The sequence below is a fragment of the Saccostrea cucullata genome, unplaced genomic scaffold (genome assembly GCF_032062105.1).
Source record: "Saccostrea cucullata isolate Sc308-1 unplaced genomic scaffold, CSIRO_AGI_Scuc_v1 ctg5769, whole genome shotgun sequence".
Taxonomy (NCBI): domain Eukaryota; kingdom Metazoa; phylum Mollusca; class Bivalvia; order Ostreida; family Ostreidae; genus Saccostrea; species Saccostrea cuccullata.
In genome coordinates, this window is record NW_026929441.1 from 14,880 (window position 1) to 38,186 (window position 23,307).

A 23,307-nucleotide genomic window follows, 5' to 3' on the forward strand; every position below is an offset into this window, starting at 1 on the left:
TCGCTTCGAATTTAAAAATCAGAAAGGCAGTCGCAACTTTCATTTTGGTATTTACATTCTTGACATTTCCGATAGAAAATATTACGAAGAATCCAACAATCAGCGGAAGAACTTTATCAGAAAAAGTAAGTTTTTTTGTATTTTCTTTGTATAAACCTTTATGGAATCGGCCGCAGTTATTGTTCCAAAATGGCTTATATGCAAATGAGCAGAATGAACACGATTTTTTTTTCTATGAACGAATTTTACTAATCGCATTAAAACTTACGTTACACAGTTTGTGTTTTATATTCTTTAAGTGAAATATATTTTTGAAAATATGTTATGCATGCGTCTGATTTTAATTGATATTTTATGCAGCCTAAATTAACTTGAGTAATTTATAAGATTTAAGAGATTTCGTGTCTGTTTAATTTTCATCCGACTTTAAGTTTCAATTTCTTCATGACTATATAATCTCCATCATTTAGACGCATGTCTTTTTAATACATATCAAAGCGTTGTGATGATCAAGACTTATTTACATGTTTACTACAATTGTGTCCCGGGCGATAATACTGTTATCAGATGTTATTTCAACGCCAGTCATATGATTTGATACTCAGGGTCTGTCATCAAGATGTAATACAGCTCTTCGGATAAAGTAAGTGTTACATGTAAAATGATGAATTTATTAAATACCTCTAACAAGCATTTTGTCAAGGAACTTTTTTGTTGCGCAGGAAACATAACGTCATGCTTATGTTACTTCGCCATCAAATTCAGAGAGTCGTGATTGCTTTAACTAACCCACATATGTGGAGGTTACATGTATATCTACTCAGAGTGATTCAGCCATTGTCTCGTAAAAATTCACAAAAATACACATGTATCTTCAATTTTATTCATAATTATCATTTGTGCCAGGCTAATATAAATTCGATTTAGAATTTTAACTTAAAGCGACTGTACGGTTGCATGTCATGCGCTTCTTCATTCAAATTTACCCAATATATCATTAAGGAATGAGGTATAAGGATGAATTCAGCAGTTTGGGAAACATAAAATCTCTCACTTCATACTAAATTAACGTAATTAGAATCTGCCAGAAAATCAAGGATTGTACAACTTATATCTATTTACCTGTACCACATGCGTACTAAAGTGACACGTGCATACACTGTGCGTCCTGTAGTGTTTAAAATTATGTCATCTTCATGAAATTGAAAAATCTGGAATGCAGTTATGCCTTATATATGCATGATCTTGATTCTGCTAATCCACGCGCTCTAAGCCCCGCGCCTCTACATTTGTCCCGACCCGCACATGATTTTTCTTAACTGTGGCTACCATTTAACCAGTGCATTTATGAAAAAATAAAGTACATTTACTATTTGAGATTTTATCTCTGACAAAGACATTCGAAATTTAAATATTATAAGGTAAAAGCAATTCTAAAAATCAAAATATTTTAACTTTTCGATAAATCAAAAATCGTTAACATTGTAGTCTGCCTTCAGAGGAATTGCACAGAATTCAGTACGTTTTGCGTCTTGGGGTCAAGGGGAGGAATATCTATCATCGCGGCAAAATGTCAAACAAAATGCTTTTCTGCAGTTCAAATACAATTGGCACTTCAAATGGCAATAATTCTTACATGTCATATTAAGTGCATTTTAATGCTGAGTTAACATTGATTTTGTTCTCTTTGAAAGCCAGGGATAGACGATAAAAGATAGCTTGTATCAACAAACCTGTATAGTAGAACCTTCGCGAGCCCCGCGGGAGTATCGACGAGACCTCGGGTCATATTAATTTTCAAACATTTTTTTTCATTAGGAAAGTTGTTTTTCCTTTTTTGGTTGACTTTGTCAATGTGGCATACCCACCGGGCTTCCACCTCTTATCATGCTGTTTTATTTATAAAAACTAAACACGTTGCAATGTATGTATTTATGGGCCATAAATAATAATCAATTTTAATGAAATTATCAGAATTATTTACTTATGAAACTTGTCATTTTATAAAATTGTTTTCATTCATGAGTGGTAAAAAATTTCATATCATATCTAAAAATTCTTTAAAAGCCAGTTTTTTTTTAAGAGATGCGCCTTACAGTTACTTCAATGGTAAAATAAGTAAAGCACATTTAAACAGCAATCCACAGCCCTGCATTCAACGTAACTAAATTTTTTTTACATGCTATGTATGATAGGAATGCAAGCGTAGAACTTTACACTATCCGGTCATGCCAGATCAAGTAAACAGTGCCTTGTCGTCATATGCTACACATGTTGCATGACGTCATTTCTTGGTAGTTAAGAGAATTTACTAAAGTTAATGTACTGCGATATTTGCAAGATTGTTCTTAGACGTCACGAGTATGACGACCTTAAAACAAATGTTATGGACATCATCAGCTTACTCTCTCTTCTTGACACGTGATTTCACTTCAAAAAGTCCAGAAGGTCTTTTTTTCATCCCAATGTGTACAGATTTAAATTGTTGTTTGCATATTTTAAGTTCACTCTCATTATTTTCACATATTTGATTAAGCAATTAAAATACACAAAAGAGCCACAAAGCTACTTCTTTGTTTTACAGTGTGTTCAGTATGTTTCTTATATCATCATAAATCTCAATTTCATAATTTCTTTTAAAACAGAAGTATGTACTACTTAAAGCAAAAGTAGGAATGTAATCAACAAGTGTTAATCAATAAAGGAACATCGAATTACGACAATATACAGCTCAACGCACTTTTTAAACACACATGTTTTTTTCGCACAAATTAAAGTAACATTTTTCTTGCAATAAGACCTAAGATTATTGAGTTTCATTACGAGATATTACTCTTATATTTTTAAATATTTCATGTTAAAGGTGTATATTCTCTAAAATCATTATCTTTAGTTTTAAAAGTTAATGTTCTAAAAGGGAATTTGTTTATGAATTGTATGATGTTAAATATTTATGATTATGTCATAGGTATTTAAAGAAATATTAATTAATCGATCTTTCTTTGATACTATTTAGAAGAAATGTTCAAATTGACTTCTTACAGATGAGTATTTTCTAGGTACTTCGCACATTTTCTATACATGTCTTGGTTTTGTCGAAATGCAGCGCCGAAAAATGACAAAACTGCATAACAAAACCAAGTGAAAGATAGAATAATAAAGTATTGTTTATCTTTCAACATAGTAAATTTTAAATATTAAAAAGAATTTTTTTTTCTACATTAATGGTCTGAAACTTTGAAAATTTGCGTTGGAAGGTATCTTTCATGATGCTTGATTTCAGGAAGTAACCTGCGAAAATACCATCTTTTTAACATGAAAGCAGTCGAACAGATGAGAAATCATTTTGACCTAGTGTAATATTAATGTACATAAAGTACAGAAGTCACATAAACTGCACTGTTTCTTTATTATATATAATTAAGGCAAAGCAAAAGTTAGCTTTAAAATGAACGGATACAAAGACTGTTGCATTTGACGAGAAACCATGAAAAAAAATATTTGGAAACTCTCATAATATATCATCCAAGAGCATATCAAAATTCTTCTGATTATTATGTGTGAATTATGTTTAAATGGATCAAAACTAAGTTATAAATCATTTTTAAAATATTTCTGGTTGTCACGTTACGCAATTTTGCATTATAACAATGTGACCTCATTTTTTCCCGAAAAACCATGTGAGTTTAAAAAGTGCGTTGAGCTGTATGTTTATAGTTTCTATTTTTATTCCCTAATTTATAATTTTAGTATTAAACTTCCTGGTGTATACACTAAGAGTTTAGATCAAAACAAGAGAGCTAGAGTAAATAGTTTTATCAGTGCCTCGCAGATGATGCTGTTCACATAATTTTGAAGAAGAGTAAAATTGCCCTCTTCCACAAATTGAAGATGATTAAAGTCATCCGCCTGGGCCTGTTGTTGATTCAAATTTTATGCTCTGTCCAAGGTTAGAAATATTACTTGTTTTAAATCAATTTATTTGTAGACAAAAAATCAATTTATGTGTATGTACAAAATATGTATGTTTAGGGCTGTGTTGTGAAGTCATATAGAAGTGGATTATTTACTTGCATATAATAGCATCTATTAATTTAAAGAATAGATGCATTTATTTTATGAGGAAAACTTTGTTGCTGCTATTTGAGTTGGGTTAGCTTGAATTTAATTTAGATCGGGTTCGGGATATATCAAATTCCCCCTATTTGCCCTTGATCCGAAAACGAAAGGTACACGAATTTTGTAGCAGACAGAATTTTCAAAAAATATGCTTTCAATCACGATTGTTTCTTAAATAATTTTATGAAATAGTATAGACAAATATCTACTTTGATGATTAGATGCACGGATGGATTATTCTTTTTCGCAAAAATGCGAGATTAGCTTGGATTGAAATTTTTCATGTCGGCATACATGTGGCATAATTTGTGTTAAAACTAGGTTACGTTTTAGTTTAACAACAAATTGTAAATCAGATTTAGGAATATTTTTGTATTAAATTATATATTTTGAAATTTAAAAAAAAAAGGGGGGGGGGAGGGGGGCTTAATAGCAGTAAAAGTGATCAAAATATTACAATCGGTGTCTATCAATTTTCGCAGCCTTTATTCAATTGAACATTTTCAATTTATACAATTAGGGATTTTTTAAGTGCATTTTGCAGTAGAGTGCATTAATTAAAAATATATAAATAAATAAAAATAACCGGGGGGGGGGGATCGGAAGCAAAGTTATAGCATTTTCACCTTTAGGATGAACAGGGAATATTCAAATATTGTAAGTTGTAAGGCTAATGTTCGGCATCAGTTGGGCTATATGTTTTCATGCAATAGGAACTTAGTTCATCTTTGGCTAAAATAATGCCTCCACATTAAACAACACAATCAACCAACAAGACAAGCCAATGCTTTATTTCAAACTTCAGAATTGATGTACTCTTGAATTAAATTCAGAGATTCTCAAGTGTGTAATTGCCCCTTGGTTTCTTTTGGCAATTGTAAAAACAAAAAAAAAAAAAAAAAAAAAAATTATCAAATTCATTGGCAATCAAAGGTAGCTCACTTGCTCATTGAGAGCTATGCTAATTATTTTTTGCTGTGTAATTAGTCGTACAATGAATTTGACAGTACAATCTGACTCAAGGGTATTCGCTTTAGCATTTTAGGGACATGGAATTATCCCATGTTACTGATGCACTTCATTTCATTCCTGCTTATGCATTCTTCACTTCTAAGGCTATAACCATTAGGAATAAGGGAACTGATATGTATTTTATTTATCTGGGGTTTGGGGTGAATTAGGACTAGACTTATTAATTAAGGAAAATGACAAATCATTGCTCAGTTTATGTTAAAGAACATAATCTTCTGTATACTGTATCCAGTTGCTTAAATCAGAAATTTTCTTCTTCTAGCTATGGTAAGTATTTAAGGTTTGTAGGTGTGCTGTGACCCAGAAAAATAGTAACTGAATCGTGTAATATCAATTATTCCTTCTCAACTACTGACAAGGTAACTAAATATGGTTTTAAATAAAATGGTTTCACTTCACAATTAACAAAATATACTGGTTCAAAATATTCCGGTTTAATTCCTGTGTTTTACTCAAAATTTTGCCTGCCTTTTTACATATATAATCTATTCTTGATAATTATATTTTATTGGTTAAAGAATTAAGTTCATGGAATATTTACATCACTGATGAGAATACTAAAACATTAGGGTTGAAAATATTACTGATAAACTTTGGACATTCAAATTCATAACACATAGATAGTGGAGAAACATGCAATTCATTCAATATTTGGGGAAAAAAAGGGGGGGATATTATTGTTAGACAATTTATGTAAGACTCTTAGCTTCAAAATTCTCAAGGAAAAGTATGAATTGGATAGGGTTTTCAGTAGAAGAGTGTATTATACACCTACTAGGGAGAGCTGCATATGAGACCATGATGAAATAGGAATAAAACAGATTTAAGAGTATCTATTCAGTAAGATTTATTATTGCAAGATCAAGTGTACTAAAGTTATCAAGTCAAGTACACATAAATATAATCTGATAAAACATGTAGTATGGATAATTTAGGGACTAAAGCATAATTTTTGTTTCACTAGTCATTTTTTGATAAACAAGAAGGCAATTTTGTAAAGGACTTGAATTTTTGAATTGATTTCATTACTACATTAGCTTCATCTGTTTTTAATATACAAAAATTTGGCCAATTGATGTGATGTATTTCACAATAGCAATTTTCTTTGGTCTTAATTTAGTATTGTGATCAGACATCTAAACTTGATTAGCATGATATAAGCCTATGGATTTCATTCAAGATATATACCGGTTTATCATAGAGTAAATTTAATTTTATTGCTTATCCAATATTCAACAAAACAGTGGAAACCCCTACTTATAAGATCCAGGGGTAGAAGCATTCTAAATTCAACCTATTGGAATTTCACAAACAGTTTCAGTCAGGGAAAAATTGTAGGAAATACAAAGCTATTGTTATTAATGGATTAGAAATTATAGCATTTGTCAAAATTTTCCACTAAATTATATTAGATTCATGCCAGGTTAACATATCATTCATACAGAATCAAGAGGAAAATTCTATTTCTCTGATTTTCTCGGCCATAAGCTTTAATGTATGACAAATGTTAAATGATTCACAGTACTTTTTAGGGGGTAGTACTTGTTTAGTGTATGAATTAAACCTTAACTAACAAGAAAGTGCTTCCTTCTGATCACATTTTCAATTTTGGATGAATTAAGGAAATTTTTAATTTTTGTTTATTCTCCATACCTTTAGGAATGTGATGTATAGTACTGTTGGTAATTTAGGAATAATGCACTGTCAGGCAAGGTCAACACAATAATTTCTATTTATTTTTTAACTACAGGGATAATTAAAATACATGTGTAATCATTATTCTTGCAAGCCAGTCTGATTAGGGGAAAGGGGTTTTGCTCGGTGTGTGAGCCATTTATTAGTAATACTTGTCCTGTTTCTATCATAGTTCAAGCAAGTGAAGTTACACTATTATTCCAATATGTTTAGATCTGTAATTGTCATTAGAAGTGAACTTTAAAAAGTTCTTTATTCCTGATACATTTAATTATCTATAAATATCCAGTTTATGATGTATAGGCTCACAACTCAGTTATACGGATTAGTTTGGTGAAAAGGCAATGATTAGAATAGAGGTAAGAAGTAAGAACAGATGTCATGTTAATAAAATTACGATATAATGAGAAGTAAAGTCATTTTCTGATTTTAACTTTTTATTATGAACATTAAAAAGATAGCATATCAAGTATCATTATGAAGTATAATTCCAAGATACCATTTGAGTCATTGTTGGGAGTAAAACATTGAATGCTGCAACACCTTACTTATAATACATGTGAGTACCATAAGCCTGGAGAGTTAATTTTCATGTAGAAGCTAACCTATTATAATACAATTAACAATTGATTTATTTCCATAAATAGTCTTACATGGTAAGTTAAATAGGTTTTGTCTAGAACAATGTTGCTTAAAGTAATACTGGCTTGAATAAATTCATGCAGCTATTGAAATGAGGAGGGTAGATCAGGATCAGCCATTTTTATTATGGGACAATATTTTGTCTGCATATAAAGGTTTCTTAACATTTTGGTACATGTAATCTTTTCATGTTTAATATATGAACTATTTTGCTATAAAATAATCCAATGTAAGTTAATATAAAACTTATGCTTAATTTCTCATACCTTTACATATTTAAAACATCAATTGAAGCAAATTGCATATTTTCGGTCTATTTATTATTTAGCTGTATTCAACTTAAGACGAATTGGGGGTCTAGATTTATTTCTCGGGGTTTATTTAAGTTTCCCAATTAAATAGGTTTAAATTTAGGGCGGTTGGTCGTGGGTCAGTTGAATGCGGCTTCCCCATTTTATGGGGTGATCGAAACCTATGGATTCCAAAGGTTTCGGCCATGTGGCGTTTGCGCCGAGCCATTCAACTGATGCTATAATTCATTGTGCTGCTGCTGCTTAAAACAAACTCATTTACTGTGAAAATGTGTGCTGCTTTCAACAAATTAATGAATTGGTCTGTTGTGCTTGCTTGAAACAAACTCTGTTCCTGTGCAAAATGCGTACATTTTTAAACAAATTTCATGCACTGCTTTGCTTGCTAAAATATTTTTAGTAAAGTTTGATAGCCCGGAACGATAACTACATACATGTAAACTTGTAAAGTTTATTTAAAATACATGTACATAAAATTTAATTGTAAGGTTAATTACCGTTCGCGGTGTACCCGGAACGGCCATTATTATGCTTATTATAAGTACATGTACATGCAATATTATGCTTTCATGTTGCTTGCTGCTGCTGCTGCTTGTTGTAATTTGGGGTCGCCCTTTACGCTTGGCGACCCCTTGCTGCTTTTAAATATGCCACGACCAACAATCGCCAATATCAAAATAAACGTGTATAAAGTCATGTTTGTTTTATTTTCCTCTATATAAATAATAGCATCTATTAATTTAAAGAATAGATGCATTTATTTTATTAGGAAAACTTTGTTGCTGCTATTTGAGTTGGGTTAGCTTGAATATAATTTAGATCGGGTTTGTGATATCTCAAATTCCCCCTCTTTGCCCTTGATCCGAAAACGAAAGGTACACGAATTTTGTAGCAGACAGAATTTTCAAAAAATATGCTTTCAATCACGATTGTTTCTTAAATCCCATCTCTCCCACCCCATATGGTAGAGTAATGGTAGAATATACATCTTGACATTAATCAATTTAAGAAGTTTTGTCTGCTGTTGGGGTTTTCTCTATCATTTTAGGTTTGACTTGAATATTGACTCCACTTGGAAGATCTTCGTCGTGGCATTCCATGGGCCTGACCTTGTATGCTGTAATTTTGTTTGCGTGTTTAGCCTCGCTTAAAGAGTCCTTGATGAGATTCCATTGGATTACGATTGGCTTTTCCCCTTGTCGTCTCAATATTCCGTTTGCGCCGAGCCATTCAACTGATGCTATAATTCATTGTGCTGCTGCTGCTTAAAACAAACTCATTTACTGTGAAAATGTGTGCTGCTTTCAACAAATGAATGAATTGGTCTGCTTTGCTTGCTTGAAACAAACTCAGTTGCTGTGCAAATTGTGTACTGCTTCCAACAAATTTCATGCACAGTGCTTTGCTTGCCAAAATATCTTTAGTAACGTTACGTTCGCGGTTTGATAACCCGGAACGATAACTACAAACATGTAAACTTGTAAAGTTTATTTAAAATACATGTACATAAAATTTAATTGTAAGGTTTAATTACCGTTCGCGGTGTACCCGGAACGGCCATTATTATGCTTATTATAAGTACATGTACATGTAATATTATGCTTTCATGTTGCTTGCTGCTGCTGCTGCTTGTTGTAATTTGGGGTCGCCCTTTACGCTTGGCGACCCCTTGCTGCTTTTAAATATGCCACGACCAACAATCGCCAATATCAAAATAAACGTGTATAAAGTCATGTTTGTTTTATTTTCCTCTATATAAATAATAGGTATATAGATACTGCATGACCTTTACAATGACTTTCTTTTTCAACAGTTACGCATTATTTTATCTAAAGAGCAAAGATGAGTCACAGTAAGGGGTTTCCATAATGTTATATAAAGGATACTTTTAAACAAGATGCTTGCCTTCATATGATGTTAGTTAGGGGATTTATTTTCTATGTAAAAGGACTTATGAATAAAAAGTCAATATTGTTAAAAGTAGGATGAGAAAAATTAAAAATTAAGGGACCAACCGGGGTTTCTATTGCGCAATGTTTCGCACATCATAGTAGAATGCAGCGTATTTATTGTTTAAAAGCAATTTTATTCAATAAGTTATAAATATGGAAAATGTCCCTTAAAAATACCTTGAATGAAGACTTTTCGAATAATATGTTTGTATTATTGTTTTCGCGCAAAATATTCCCACTCGGTTCCCTTAAAACTCTTTCCTAATGCCTTAGTCACATTTCCTGGCCGATGGCCATAGACCGGTGGTAATTGGTGGTAATCCGTGGTGTGAGCGATGCCCCAACATCGGTCCACATCGGCCTAGTAGTCCTTAAAGTATTATTCACATTTTCCAGCGATGGAGTATACGATAGGCAACCAATGCCTTTTTTTAGTTACAACGGACTTACAAGGGCCAAGCGATGCATTACCAATCATAAAACGATATTCCAGGAAAAAATATATTACATCGCTCAAACATTGGCTAACATCGTTTGCAAATGATCGGCCGTTGTCTGTTGCCAACCAACAAACCAACGGATGACCTCAGATTCAGGGGACACTTATGCCTAGGTCACATCTGCCGGCCGGTAGCCGTAGACCGGTGGAAATCTGTAGTAATCCGTGGTGTTAACGATGCCCCAACATCGGTACACATCGGCCTAGTAGTCCTTAAAATATCAGTCACATTATCCAGCGCTGGGTATACGATGGGCAACCAATGCGTTCTATGATAAAAATGGCATGGTTGCCGGTAGGACTTAAAAAGGCCCAGCGATGCATTGCTAATTATAAAACGATGTTCCAGGATAATCGGCTGATGTATATTACATCGCTCATACATTAGTGAACATCGATCGTACATCGGTTGACTACGTGCCAATGTTTCCTCGAACATCGACCGATGATCGGCCGTTATCTGTTGAACACTACTCAACCCTCCGATGACCTCAGATTCAACGGATGTTGGACGATGCTCGGCCATACATCAGCCGATCCTTGAAAGATGTCTTAAAGGTGGGTTGCCGATTAGGAGCGACGTGGGGCATGCGTGGAGACATCACTGATTTTTAAGTTCAATTTATTTCTACCGATGACCCCCACCGATTGGTCAAATGGCCTCTGTCACTGTTCGATTACTATAGGTGTCCGGCCGGCAACCACGTCATCTGTTTCTCTTCGTTTACCCCATCGCTGGATAATTTGACTGATACTTTAGTCAAAATAACCTTATGCCATATGAAATCATTCATTCATATAGGACATTGTTGTCAGAGCTCCGGACTTAGGCGCATAACTGCAAAAACTGTGCATTATTGCTTGAGTGAGGAAAACAACAGACATTGATATTCAGCTATTCGTCAAATACAGCTTCAACGTCATCGTTTAGTCGGGGACATCAGATGTCCCGAATTTCAAGACTTAGCCAATGTTTCTACAAAAGAATAATGATTTGACAGTCGCCTGTGAGGGTTTATCGCCGGGTGGTGAGAGTTAATTGCACGCTTGAATAGTTTACCGTCGACTATTATGAGATAGTAGCGTAATAGTTTGGATGAGACAAAAGAATCCTGTTATCCAGCAAAAAGGAAAAAAAAGACGTGTCAATTCTTTTCAGAGAACTAATTGCCCTGTAAAAAGTCCATGTTGTGACTTTTTAACCCAATCCAATTTTCCACCAACGGAATACATACTGTGGAATCATTTTTATTCGTGGGGGTCAATGTTCGTAGTCAAGCAAAATTTGACCTGTTCGTGGGGACATAATTTCGTGGGTTTCTCATAAATATGATAGTTCAATGAATCAATATGTTAACAAAATGAATGTTTGAGGGGATGTAAATTCGTGGGTAAGGGTGACCCACGAAATCCACGAACATTGGTCCCCCACGAACATTGATGATTCCACAGTATATGAGATAAAACTTAGGGACGATCGTTTTACCAAACCTGTCAGCTTCATGTGACGATTTAGGCCAGGAACTCACCAATTATTAAAATAAACACTATTTACAAAGCATTCTTAAACATTTAAGTGACATCTGTGATATATTATATTTATCTTACTTATTGTAAGACATTTATTTATACAGTTTCTCGATTAAAACGAGGAGCACGTGGTTGGTGTGATCGATCGGCATAAGATGCTTAATTATTTCCCCATGTCTTATCCCACCTCTGACGCTTTTAGATGTCCATGTTTACTCTCCTTCTATATTGTATCAATGGATTTTTGAGCTTGGTTACTGTTCCTAATCTCCATGTCTTATTTACAGAGCATTTAAAATGCAACAAAAGACAATAATTTGACTAAGCTAAGGTAAATTTTAGTTTTAAAACATCACGCAACTATATATATTTTTTGCTTTTATTTGCCCCCCCCCCTCACCCCTCAGATAAAAAAAAAGTATTTTAGGAACTAAGTTCACATATACGATATTTTATTTATTTCAGGTCAATATTTTAAAATATTCACTAAAATTATCAATGGAAATCTGATATTTACATGGAGCAATGTATCAACAATCCACAATATTATAACCATCACTAAGGATTCTTCAGAATCTGGCTGGATAATGGTTGATGATGACCAATACAGAGTGGAAGATGTTACGCTATACAAAACCGTAACGATAAAGGTACGGGAGTTGTACACATCACAAAATTATAAAGACTACAAAAAGACATTTAACAGTAAGTTTATTTAAAAGTTCTATGTATATTTGAAAATATTTAATATGGAAGTATAATTTGAAAAAAAAAAAACCAAAAATATTTCAAATTTTCCGCATATTAAGATAAAATAGGAAGTTGCATCAATCATGTTACTGTCTAATGAAATGGTCCAAATAATTTCAATGCCGAATGTATCACTAAAATTCAGGACCTAGTTGCCACATTCTATGCAGAGAGACTGAGTGTATATGACTGAAATTGGCTATCAAGTACTGCATATTTTGTGAAAAAAAATATCTGATATCCAGCAGAGCTTGTCCTATTCCTTTACCTTAAAGTACAATTTCATCAAGCATCATCCATAAGCTATATCAAATTTAAAACCATACATGATTACATTTGTTTCCATTAATCAAATAAACAAGTAACAAGTTAAATGATAAGCAAACAGGAATCAAGACATTAAAGGTTTTTTGTGATTTCTTGTTTTTAATGATATGTTTTCTGTATTTTGTCCAAAAAAAAATATGTAGGTAAATGATATATCGCGCTTCATGAGATATACCTATATATACAAGTCTGTGTGATTTATACAATAATAACTTACACTAAACTTAAAAAAAAAATTCTTCATTAACATTTGAAAAAAAATGATAACAAAACAGAATTTAAATCATATAGTCATATTGAAATATTTTACAATAAAATTTAGCAGTTTCGTTTAATGTTATAATTTTGGTTCTATGGTCGGTAAAATGACCTTCATCAAATACAACTTATCATAGCATCAAATGCTGATTGACATTTTTCGTACCAATTTTTAGTCTATTATTTAAACACTGAATTGACGAGGGAATTGTCCGTAAATTTCCTGTCCACAACAAGAAGTACAGGGCTGCAAATTCATCCATGGCACCTGATCCCACCTCTGTTGTTTTAGGGTCCGTGCTTGCTCTGCTCCGCTCCTATTTTAAATTGTTTTATTGACTTTTGAATTTAAATACTGTTCTTTATCTCCATATGTTTTATTTCAAATATGGTTTTGATTTAGCAAACACAGAAATATCACGATATGCTTAAATAACATTGATGTTATGTGTTATTGATTATTTTTTTATGATTTTTTTACGGGGATATTTCCTTCAATTCAATTAAACTATCCATACACAAGTTCATGACATATTTACAAAGCAGTTAAAGTGCGCCTATATTCCCATGCTAGGTTACTTAACACTATCGTATTTAGAATCTGACAGAAATAACTGTTAACAAGCTTCCCTGTTTTCATTTTATGATAATAGCGTTGTTTGATTTTATCCAACCTTCCCTTCTTATCTGTAACGATAGAATTGATGACATAGAAATTTTCTCTTTAAATCTTAATGACACTTAATGTAAGTGTTTTTAATTCTAAAGGAATTATTTCTTTATTTGTACTATACATTAAGGACATTAAACCTTTTGAAGCAGTGCTTATGCGTTTTATAACAAAAAATAAGTAATTTTGATTAATTCTAAATTATATGGCCGTAAAGTAGAAAAAGGTGTCATTAAGAAATATAAGTAAACATATATACTGAAAGAAAAAAGAAACGCAGGGTAGCTTAATATTCGAAAAAAATTTCACCACTTGACCGACAATTACGAAATTTGGTCAGATGAGAAACTTAGTTACTATGCACCGAAATAGGTGTTCAGAATTACTCAACCGTAAGCATTATGACGTCACATAGGGAAAACACTAAAAAGCCCAAAACATGTGCAGTTTGATGACGACGAGTTTGTCAACAAATCTTGTTGCACCATTTGATGCACCTGAGGTATGCCCCTTGTTTTTCAATATTTAAAGACGATATGAATTTCTTGCAGTCTTGGTGCAGTTTACAAAAGTTCGATTGGGTTTGATTTTCGAACTGCCCATTTAATGAAAAAGGCAACAACGGGTAACATAGCAGTTTCTTGTAAATTTTCCCACATAAAACTTATTATTCCTGTCAGAGAGGGCCTAAAATGGTTTTCAACCAACCGTGACGATGATGTTAACGCGAAACAGAGTCATATTACGAGCGGGTTATTCGTCCTGTCATCTCTTAAATCGCCACCTTGCTACCCTTAAAATCGCCTTTTATAACGTAGACTATCATAATCATTACGTTCACACGAAAAAGAAAGAAAATAATTCCGCAATTAGGTTTTTTGAGCCGGTCAACTTACTGATGTGTTCCTCTCACTGACGCATGCGCGCGTCGTATGAGAATTTTCTTTGCATGGTTACCCATGCCGCATATAGCCAGGGATTGAAAGATAAACACTCTGGTGAATTCCATACAAAGGAAAAATAAGGGGCATGACAGATGCGCTGGAGAGGCATTGAAGACAATTAGAGTTTTCGATTTTCACTTTTGTGGGGTAGCTTCATATGAACGTCAATGACTCATTTGATATTAAACAAAATCATATGTGATTTTGGTTATATCTTTTTGAAAGATGGTTTTAAAACTTAGTTAGGAATACTGAAAAATATTAAAAGAAAAATAAATTTAATTCACCTCAAAAGTTTACCCTGCGTTTCTTTTTCCTTTCAGTTATATTATTTTCTTTTGTTTTTCTTTCAAGTAATAAGATTTGAAAGCAAGTCAAACACAACAACAACATAAAAGTAAATAATTCAACTGAATTAGGATAGGAGAGCTGGCGGTCGTATGACCGGTCGTATGAGACAAACTCTAATTTATGAATCCATAAACTGTCATTTTCAGCAATGTCATGAATTAAAATGAAAAATATAGAAAGAAAAGATATTTATAAACAGTTTATGTTTACTAATTATTCTTTTCCTAACAATATTCCACAATAACAATCAAGAAGATGTTTAGCCACAATACTCTTTCATGATACAGTGTAATTAGTTTGCTTTTAACAATTGGGTTTTTCTTCTTTAACAATTGCCTTACTTTTCCTTCTTTCTTTTTAGGCAAAACTGTAGAATCTAAAGAGGGTGAATCGAGAAACATTTCATGGACTGAAGATTATTTTCCTAGAAGTGGGATTTACTTAGTTTTTCATGCATATAGCAATTCAGTATCAACGATAATGCAGATAAGAGACAGTGACCCGTCAACTGAAAAGTACGTTTATCACACCCGACCCGTGGATTCTGTTTATATACAGTTTGAGGTGATGAATATAACGCTACAAGATGCCGGATATTACGTAGGAGGTATCTCCGAGGCAGATGCTTGGTCAGGAGGGGGAGTTGTTCTAATTGTTTTTGGTAAATTCTGTGATTTTTTTTATTAACCGGATTGCAAGTTATCTAATGTAAACTTCCTACAGCAATTTGCTTATGCACGATAACAATGGGGAAAGTTGCTAAATTGTTGTATACCGCTATGAAATCTACGATTGTTTATTAAACGCATCAAAAATTATTTAATTAAGCCAGTTGATCCAATGATAGCAGGTATACATAATGTCAAGGTTTTAGACTACGCTTTCGCTCCTCCCTACCAACTGGTGTAATTATTTGAACAAAATTGAATTTAAGGATACTTCCGTACAACTAAGACTTATCATGGCTTTGCCATTTTGATACAAGATTTTGCTTAATTTGGGATTGATATTAAATTGAAGGATTAAACTGGTATACATAGATAAATGAAGAGAACTAATACAGAATATATTTAAGAAAAAAACTCTATCTGGTGTAAACCAGTGGTAGCGAGTGTTTAAGATTTGTACTTTACAAGTATTGATGATGATTTTATAATTCAAAAAAGATAAAATTTTAATGTACTGTATTACGGTTACATTTAAGAAATTCTTTGAAGTAAATTTTAAAATTCAGGAAAACCAGTGAGAGCACAAATAACTGGGAATCTGAACGCTCAAGTCAGAAAATATGCCTACCTGAAATGTGAAAGTAGATCTACGTCTGCCCCGTCCTATTACAAGAAGTTTCCGCCATTAACGTACTCATGGTTTGTCAACAATACTAAGCTAAATGGAGAGGTCAGAGAGACCTACAGGTTTATTGTCACCAAAGATGTTAAATACAACCGATACAGCTGTCAGGCCAAGGAAACCCTAGAATCAGAAAAAAGTGACGAAATTCAAATAAACCCTTTATGTAAGTATAGTGGTAATTTTTAACGTACACTATCGTATTTTAGCAAAGCATGTGGTAATTTGAATTATCTGCGCGTCTTGGTCAAGATCGATTGATTTAAGGATGAACCATCAGAAATAATTTAAATTTTTAGATTTGATATCTTAAGCTGTCAACAATCATTTGGCAAAAAAATAAATTTCAAACATAGAAAATAATTGGAATGGCCTTACTTTTAAAATTTGATCGTATTTTTCTTTACATGAAACTCTTATTCTAAAGGAGATCAAAATAGTCTAAAATGGCCATACTCCAGCCCCTTTAACATAACTGCTTAACGCTAAGTCAGATAATTTCAGTCAAGTCCCTTTTATCTTTGTACAGAGGTAAGGCAGTTCACCATTCAAGAAAACAGAAAAATAAATAATTTATAGAATTATTCATGACAACAGTGAAAAGAAAATCAACATTTGATTTGAGTATTTTTTCCTAACAATACTTGCAAATTTATGGCTTTGAAAACAATTAAAAAGATAAATAAAATCCCAATAAACCTGAGGGAAACGAATTAGGGCAGGTATATTGCATGTCACTAATTCTGTTGAGGTGGCAATATATACATTTTCATACTTTGGAGTTTCTTGCTCTGACATTAGCTTGCAGACTCATCATTTCACGTCTGTCCACTGGATACTGCCAGTTATTTCGACGGGTACCTGCCTGACTGCGATGAATCTTCATTTTTTTTTAATTTAAAGAATTGGTTAACAAGAAATAATTAATTCTGCGTCTACACCAAGAAATTCCGTGAAAATAAGCTGCATTAAATGGAATTAATAATAATAAAAGGGTAGAGAAAAACTTGCCCTTTCCTCTGCACTCAAGGCATTAAGTAATGAGGGTTCTTTTGCGTGCCTATGCCTGCCATTGCACGACCGTCGTTTTCAAGGTCTCACCCGAAAGACCCACAACACTCGCTTCAAAATTTCGAGCGCTTGACAAAGGAACGTTTGCAAGCAATATTTCATAGACTAAAGTCAGTGGTAGTCGAGATACCGTTAAACTAGCTATCGACTGAGTTACCGTGACGGTCGTTAATCGTTAACATTGAGAAAGTATTCTTCATCATATTATTATTTCTTATTTCTCTCTTTCAAATAGCATTTATCATGGCCTCTTAATGCATTGTAGTACATATCAAAACTAATCGAAAGTTTGAATTAACATTTTTTAACCTTGAGTCTGTGAAAAATTCTATTTGAACAAATAGGATATAAATTCGTTATCAAGGTTAGATGAAGGGTGTACGGAGTTTTTTGTTCCAAGGTGTATGGAATGAAACCCTGTAAATATCCGTACACCCTTGATTTCACATGGATAAGTAAAATAGACTTATTTACTATGTAAATCAGATGTCTGATAAACAATTTCATTTAATTTTCCCAATTGAAAATGTAAGAATTCCAAACTTAGCCTGTTACCATGTCAGTATTATTTTTCTCTTCAAAGATGGTCCAGAAACTGTACTTGTAACCCCCGAGCCACCCATTGACGGACTAAGTGTTCATGACGAGGAAACATTTGGTCCATATAATTGCTCAGCTGACTGTAACCCACCTTGTACCGTGCAGTGGAAACTCAGAGATCCGTTCTGGGGTTTTAGAGACGTTACACCACTTGGGACGTCTTCAGTTACTGTACCAGAGATAACAGCGAATAGAACTAGTATGGCTATGATAAGATGTGTTGTAAACGGCACGGAAGGGAAAGAAGTATCATCCATCAAGCTGAACATTCAGTGTAAGACTCGTTTAAGCATAACAAGGTGAACAAAATCCAAAACTAAAGATATGAAAACAAGGACTTCCCTGGAATGCATGGAACACAAACAAAAAACCTTATTCAGTTTTGCTATATCATGGAATGAAGAAAAGTATTTTTTTCTTGGCTTTTTTTTTCTCAAAGATCACAAAAAGAACGTAATTTTTATATGGCATAATTTTAAACATGACTTTTTTCCGCAAAAAAACAAACAAAAAAAAAACAATTGATTAGACTGATTAACCTTACTTAAAATCAAATATATTCCGATTACTTTATGCTATTTATTTGATTTTGAAGCATTAAGATCAGTAAAAATTAACCTAATGTGAAGTTTTTACGTTTGATTTTTTTTTATTCTTTAACTTAATGAAAAAAAAATTAAGATCAATTCATATTCAAAGCTATGTCTTAATGGCATTTATTTAATGGCTGCCTAAAGTGATTAAAGCCGATTTCGAAAAAAAAATATATTTGATAAAACCAATATATCTTTAGATTACATCCTGCCATACAGTGTTTTGAAGCGGAGGGAAAACTTTAAGTGAATTTTAATCAATGAGGGGAAACCAATGCATGTATGAAATTCTCATCCAATATTCTGAGTGCCAGTGACTAAATACGTACATGTCAACCTTTTATTCGCGTGAGAGAATTATTCGCATGTTTTGCAACTTACTTTAATTGGCGAATATTAATCGCAGCGAACCATTTATTTTGTTTTGCATTTGAAAAGAATAATTTTGCAGTCGCAAAAATCCATCATCGCGGATTTATTTAAAATTGTAGAATCGCGAATGAAAGTTGAGGCGAATAAAGTTAATTTACAGTAACTAATTTACCTGCTCGATAATTTGGTTAGATTTTCCGTTGTCTACATTTTGGAATAATGTTCTTTCTGCTTCATTTTTCAATACCTCCCAGCATGGTCTATTATAATGTCACGATGTTCTTCAAAATATATATATTTTTTTGAAATTTCTATTCGTAAAACGTACAGCCAAGTCTGAAAAAAATAAGAAGCAGGAGAACAAGGTCCTATCTTTTTGTGAAATGTCTCTTGTTGAAGATATCCATCGACTGTTTTGTCTGCTGTGCAAACGGCAGCAATGTTTCCTGATACAACTTCCAATGTTTTGGAGGTCCGTCATTGCTCTGCCTATATTTTATATTGTTTAAGGGAATTTCGAACTTGAATACTGTCCGTTATCTACATTTTTTCATTACGATATGTAAGTTCTAAGAAACTCGGTAGGTCAGGTGTCTTTTGATAATTAATAAGATAAAAGAAGTCAAATTGTTCTTATGTTAAAAAGAAAGAAAAAACTCATTAAGGACCATGCATATGTACTGCACTCCCTTCATGGGACAGGCTCTAAACAATTATGCCTGCTGGATATCGTAAACAAATCATAAGAGGTGATGGTAAATTAATATTTTTAGAACCTTTTTTATTCTGTTAGGGCATTCCGTAGTACAAATCCTGTTATCAAAATTACTTCATATTTTTAATATATTTTTTTCATTAGATTTATCGAATCCAAAGATATATATTAATGGCAATCTTCAAAATAGCCGAACCGTTGATGAAGGATCTCCTCTATTTTTGGCATGTAACATTGAGGGAAATCCAGTTCCAGTTACTAACCTAAAAGAACTCACTGGTAACGAGATCTTGGAGCAACGTAGTACTACCTGGTTAAACCACACACTGAGAAGGGAAGCAGTGTGCTCTGACACAAGCACTTACAGCTGCGAGGGAAGCTCTTCAGAGTTTGAAAGAAAATATCAATCATTCAATATCAATGTTCTTTGTAAGTAAACTTTATGATTTTATACACATTCAAATTTAACATTTCAAAATATTTATCACAAATCTTAAGGGAATAATAGATGTATATTATTTTTATCATTTATTTCAAGCTCTGTAATTGGTTCAAGCTTGATCATTTGATCAAGTATATAATAACATATAGACTTGAGTTACTATTTATAGAATCTGAAATGCATATTGACTTGATGTTCCTAAAATTAGAGACATCTTTCTGTAAAAACAAAAAATAGTAATGATTTTACAATATTAGCTAATACAGTGTATGAGGCGATGTGTCTGAAAAATATACTTCATCTTGCATTAATAATTTTTAATGTTCTGTAATTGATGAGACGTAACAATGCCTCGAGTTTGGATCTACTTTATAAAACATGTTTGATATGTTTGTCAAAAATTGATACAAAGTATAATCAAATAAATGTAGCATTTTGGATAAGTAAATTATCTAAATTACTCCATCGATATAAAGAAACACAATAAGTATTTTGATCTCTAGTCTCTTAAGTGTTAAAAAGAGAAAACTTGTGCCTTCTACCCATTGTTTTTTCTTTTTGTTAATCTGTGTAAAAAATAATGTAACAAATGCAGCCCTTTAATTTGACCAATCCATAGATTTATTATGTACCTAATGTGTATCACCCAATTTTACTGTTGAATTTACGCTATCACGTGACGTCGAGATCCGATTTTCCGGATCATCAACATGTTGTTTTCTGAACCCATATCACCACTCTCTGAAACTGATGACGTAGTACGCAGAAATATGACGTTATATTTCTTGCGCGTTAAAAAGTCCCTTGTTATTATGCTTTATTTATGGATAAATGTTATGCAATCGATCTGTAAAGTTTTCTTTGCTATATTTTGCTAGTTATGTGGGGTTATATAATCAATTTATCATTATAACAGTAACTTGTTCCGAAGAGCGTATCACATCGAGTTGACAGGCGCGGATCATCAGATCTAACGAGACGCGAAGCGTCGAGTTCTGCACCTGTCAACTCGACGTGATACGACCCTTCGGATCAAGTTACTATTAAAATAATATATATATATCGGCTTCACAGAAAATCATATCGATCTTGCACTTCGTGCTCGTTCGATATGCTTTTCTGTGGACCAAAGTCGATATATCTTTAGATTGACCTCATGAAAGGGCTAAATTTAGATAATATAGAAACAATTTACGCCATATGAAAAAAATATAACGTATATAAGAATTTTATCTTAATATTAAATACAACAATATGCATTTACATGTTTATACTATGTTTAAAACGTCTGTTTATCAAAGAAGAGTGACATAGACATTGAAAAATATGTAAATAATCATTTGCCACAAGTTATTATTTTTATAACTTATTTTCTGTATATTTTCGCTAAAATTTGAAACATCCTTTAATCTTACAAATGTCACTTTAATTCTTTGAATATAGGCGATCCTCGCCTTGATATGTCTGCAGTAGTAAAAACCAATTATGGTTCCATGAGTGGCCCAGATGTGAATGTTTCTGTGACTGTGCCAGTGATAGCAAACCCACCAATATCTCCATCAGGGATCACGTGGTCAGGTCCTTCAGCGGAGTCTATATTAACCAATTTAGATTTACAAAGAGATACTTCTATATACAAACAAATGATAATAAGCAGCATTCCTATTCCTGACCATAGAGCGTTCGGAAACTACTCACTGATGTACAGAGGAAAAACGATCATTGATATTACAATTAATGCCGAAGGTTGTACTCTTTAGCCCTGTTCACACGGAGAGTAAACTAATGCAAATTAAATTGTGTTAATACGACAGCTCAAACATAGCCAAATAATGCGATTTAATATTTCATTTCTACAAAAAGGCTATTCAGCAAGGTTATTTTGAAGTCATTTGTAAATCTTTACTCTCCGTTTGTACAGGGCATAACATTAATGTTTGAAATAAACTGAGTTCAAAAGTTTCTCAATGAGTTAATATCGGTCTCTTTGATCTATAATGATGTCAAAAATGTTGATTTAAAGTTGATATTATTTACTTTTGAGGCAATTAAAAGATTTTTGAAATTATTTTGAAAACGAAGCATTTTCATCGATTGCAAGGAATTTGAATTCATGTCATAAAGAATCCCTACAGCTAAATTCAATTAAATATCCTTTATAAGAAAAGACAAGGAACATAAAAATAATAGTATTCTACTTGTTACAGATATGGTTCCTTTGCTTCATATGAAAAACGACTCATACATTTAAAAAATTATTTGCTTCGTTTTATATTGAACATGGATTATAAAAGGGATTTTATTTTATCAAACATTCCTAACAATGGACCCCAATAAATATTTTTAAAACAATTCATTATTGGAATTCTTATTAATTTATAGCCAAAGCCTATCAATTAGATATTTACCTATGAAATTGAAATTTTACATTTTAAAATAGTTTTTTCAACATCATTTCTTATTTGACTTTTTCCCAAACCTAAAATTCATTTTTCTTTCATTTAATGATTGTATGATACTCAAAAATTATTTGTGCTTTCCCTTTTTGGGCATAAAACTTTTCCTTTCGTTGTACGACATCCATATAGAACAATGAATTGAATATCCCCTTACAGTATTCGGACATTTTCCCTTTGACTTATGAAATGCACTTGTGCTTTTACACTTTCATTATTTTTCATTCTGTAAGATAAACCTCAGCCACCTTTGAACTTTACCGGATATTCCTACGCTTCAGGATACATCAGTCTTACCTGGATATCAAACTTTAATGGCGGACCAGACCAAGTCTTCACCTTGTATCGTAAAGAAGGATCCAATTGGAGAGTTATTAAAAATATAACAGACCCGGGGGAAGGTGAAGTTGGATTTTATGACCTTGGACTGTTAAACACAGGTCAAGAATACTGGTTCCGGTTGGAGAGTTGTAATAGAATTAGCTGTTCCTCAAGACCTGCTGAAATAAAGGTCAGAGTTCAAGGTAATTAAATAAGTGGTTTGTAATATTTGTATCCTTCATTTATTAATCAATCTTATATTCTTTATATGCCACAGTGATTCAAACATAATGCATATTAAGTGTCT

The 23,307-nt window shown here is 32.7% G+C and overlaps 1 protein-coding gene across 1 annotated transcript; it reads left to right on the forward strand.

Annotated features, from left to right (window-relative positions):
* Positions 1-3,798: 3,798 nt before the first annotated feature.
* On the forward strand, positions 3,799-23,234 carry LOC134280831 (carcinoembryonic antigen-related cell adhesion molecule 5-like). Its single transcript, XM_062763284.1, has 8 exons — positions 3,799-3,949; positions 12,246-12,485; positions 15,442-15,741; positions 16,315-16,596; positions 18,085-18,375; positions 19,926-20,210; positions 21,667-21,969; positions 22,913-23,234. Exons 1-8 carry the CDS (start codon positions 3,892-3,894, stop codon positions 23,209-23,211), a joined length of 2,058 nt encoding a protein of 685 aa, XP_062619268.1. The 5' UTR covers positions 3,799-3,891; the 3' UTR covers positions 23,212-23,234.
* The last annotated feature ends 73 nt before the right edge of the window (positions 23,235-23,307 follow it).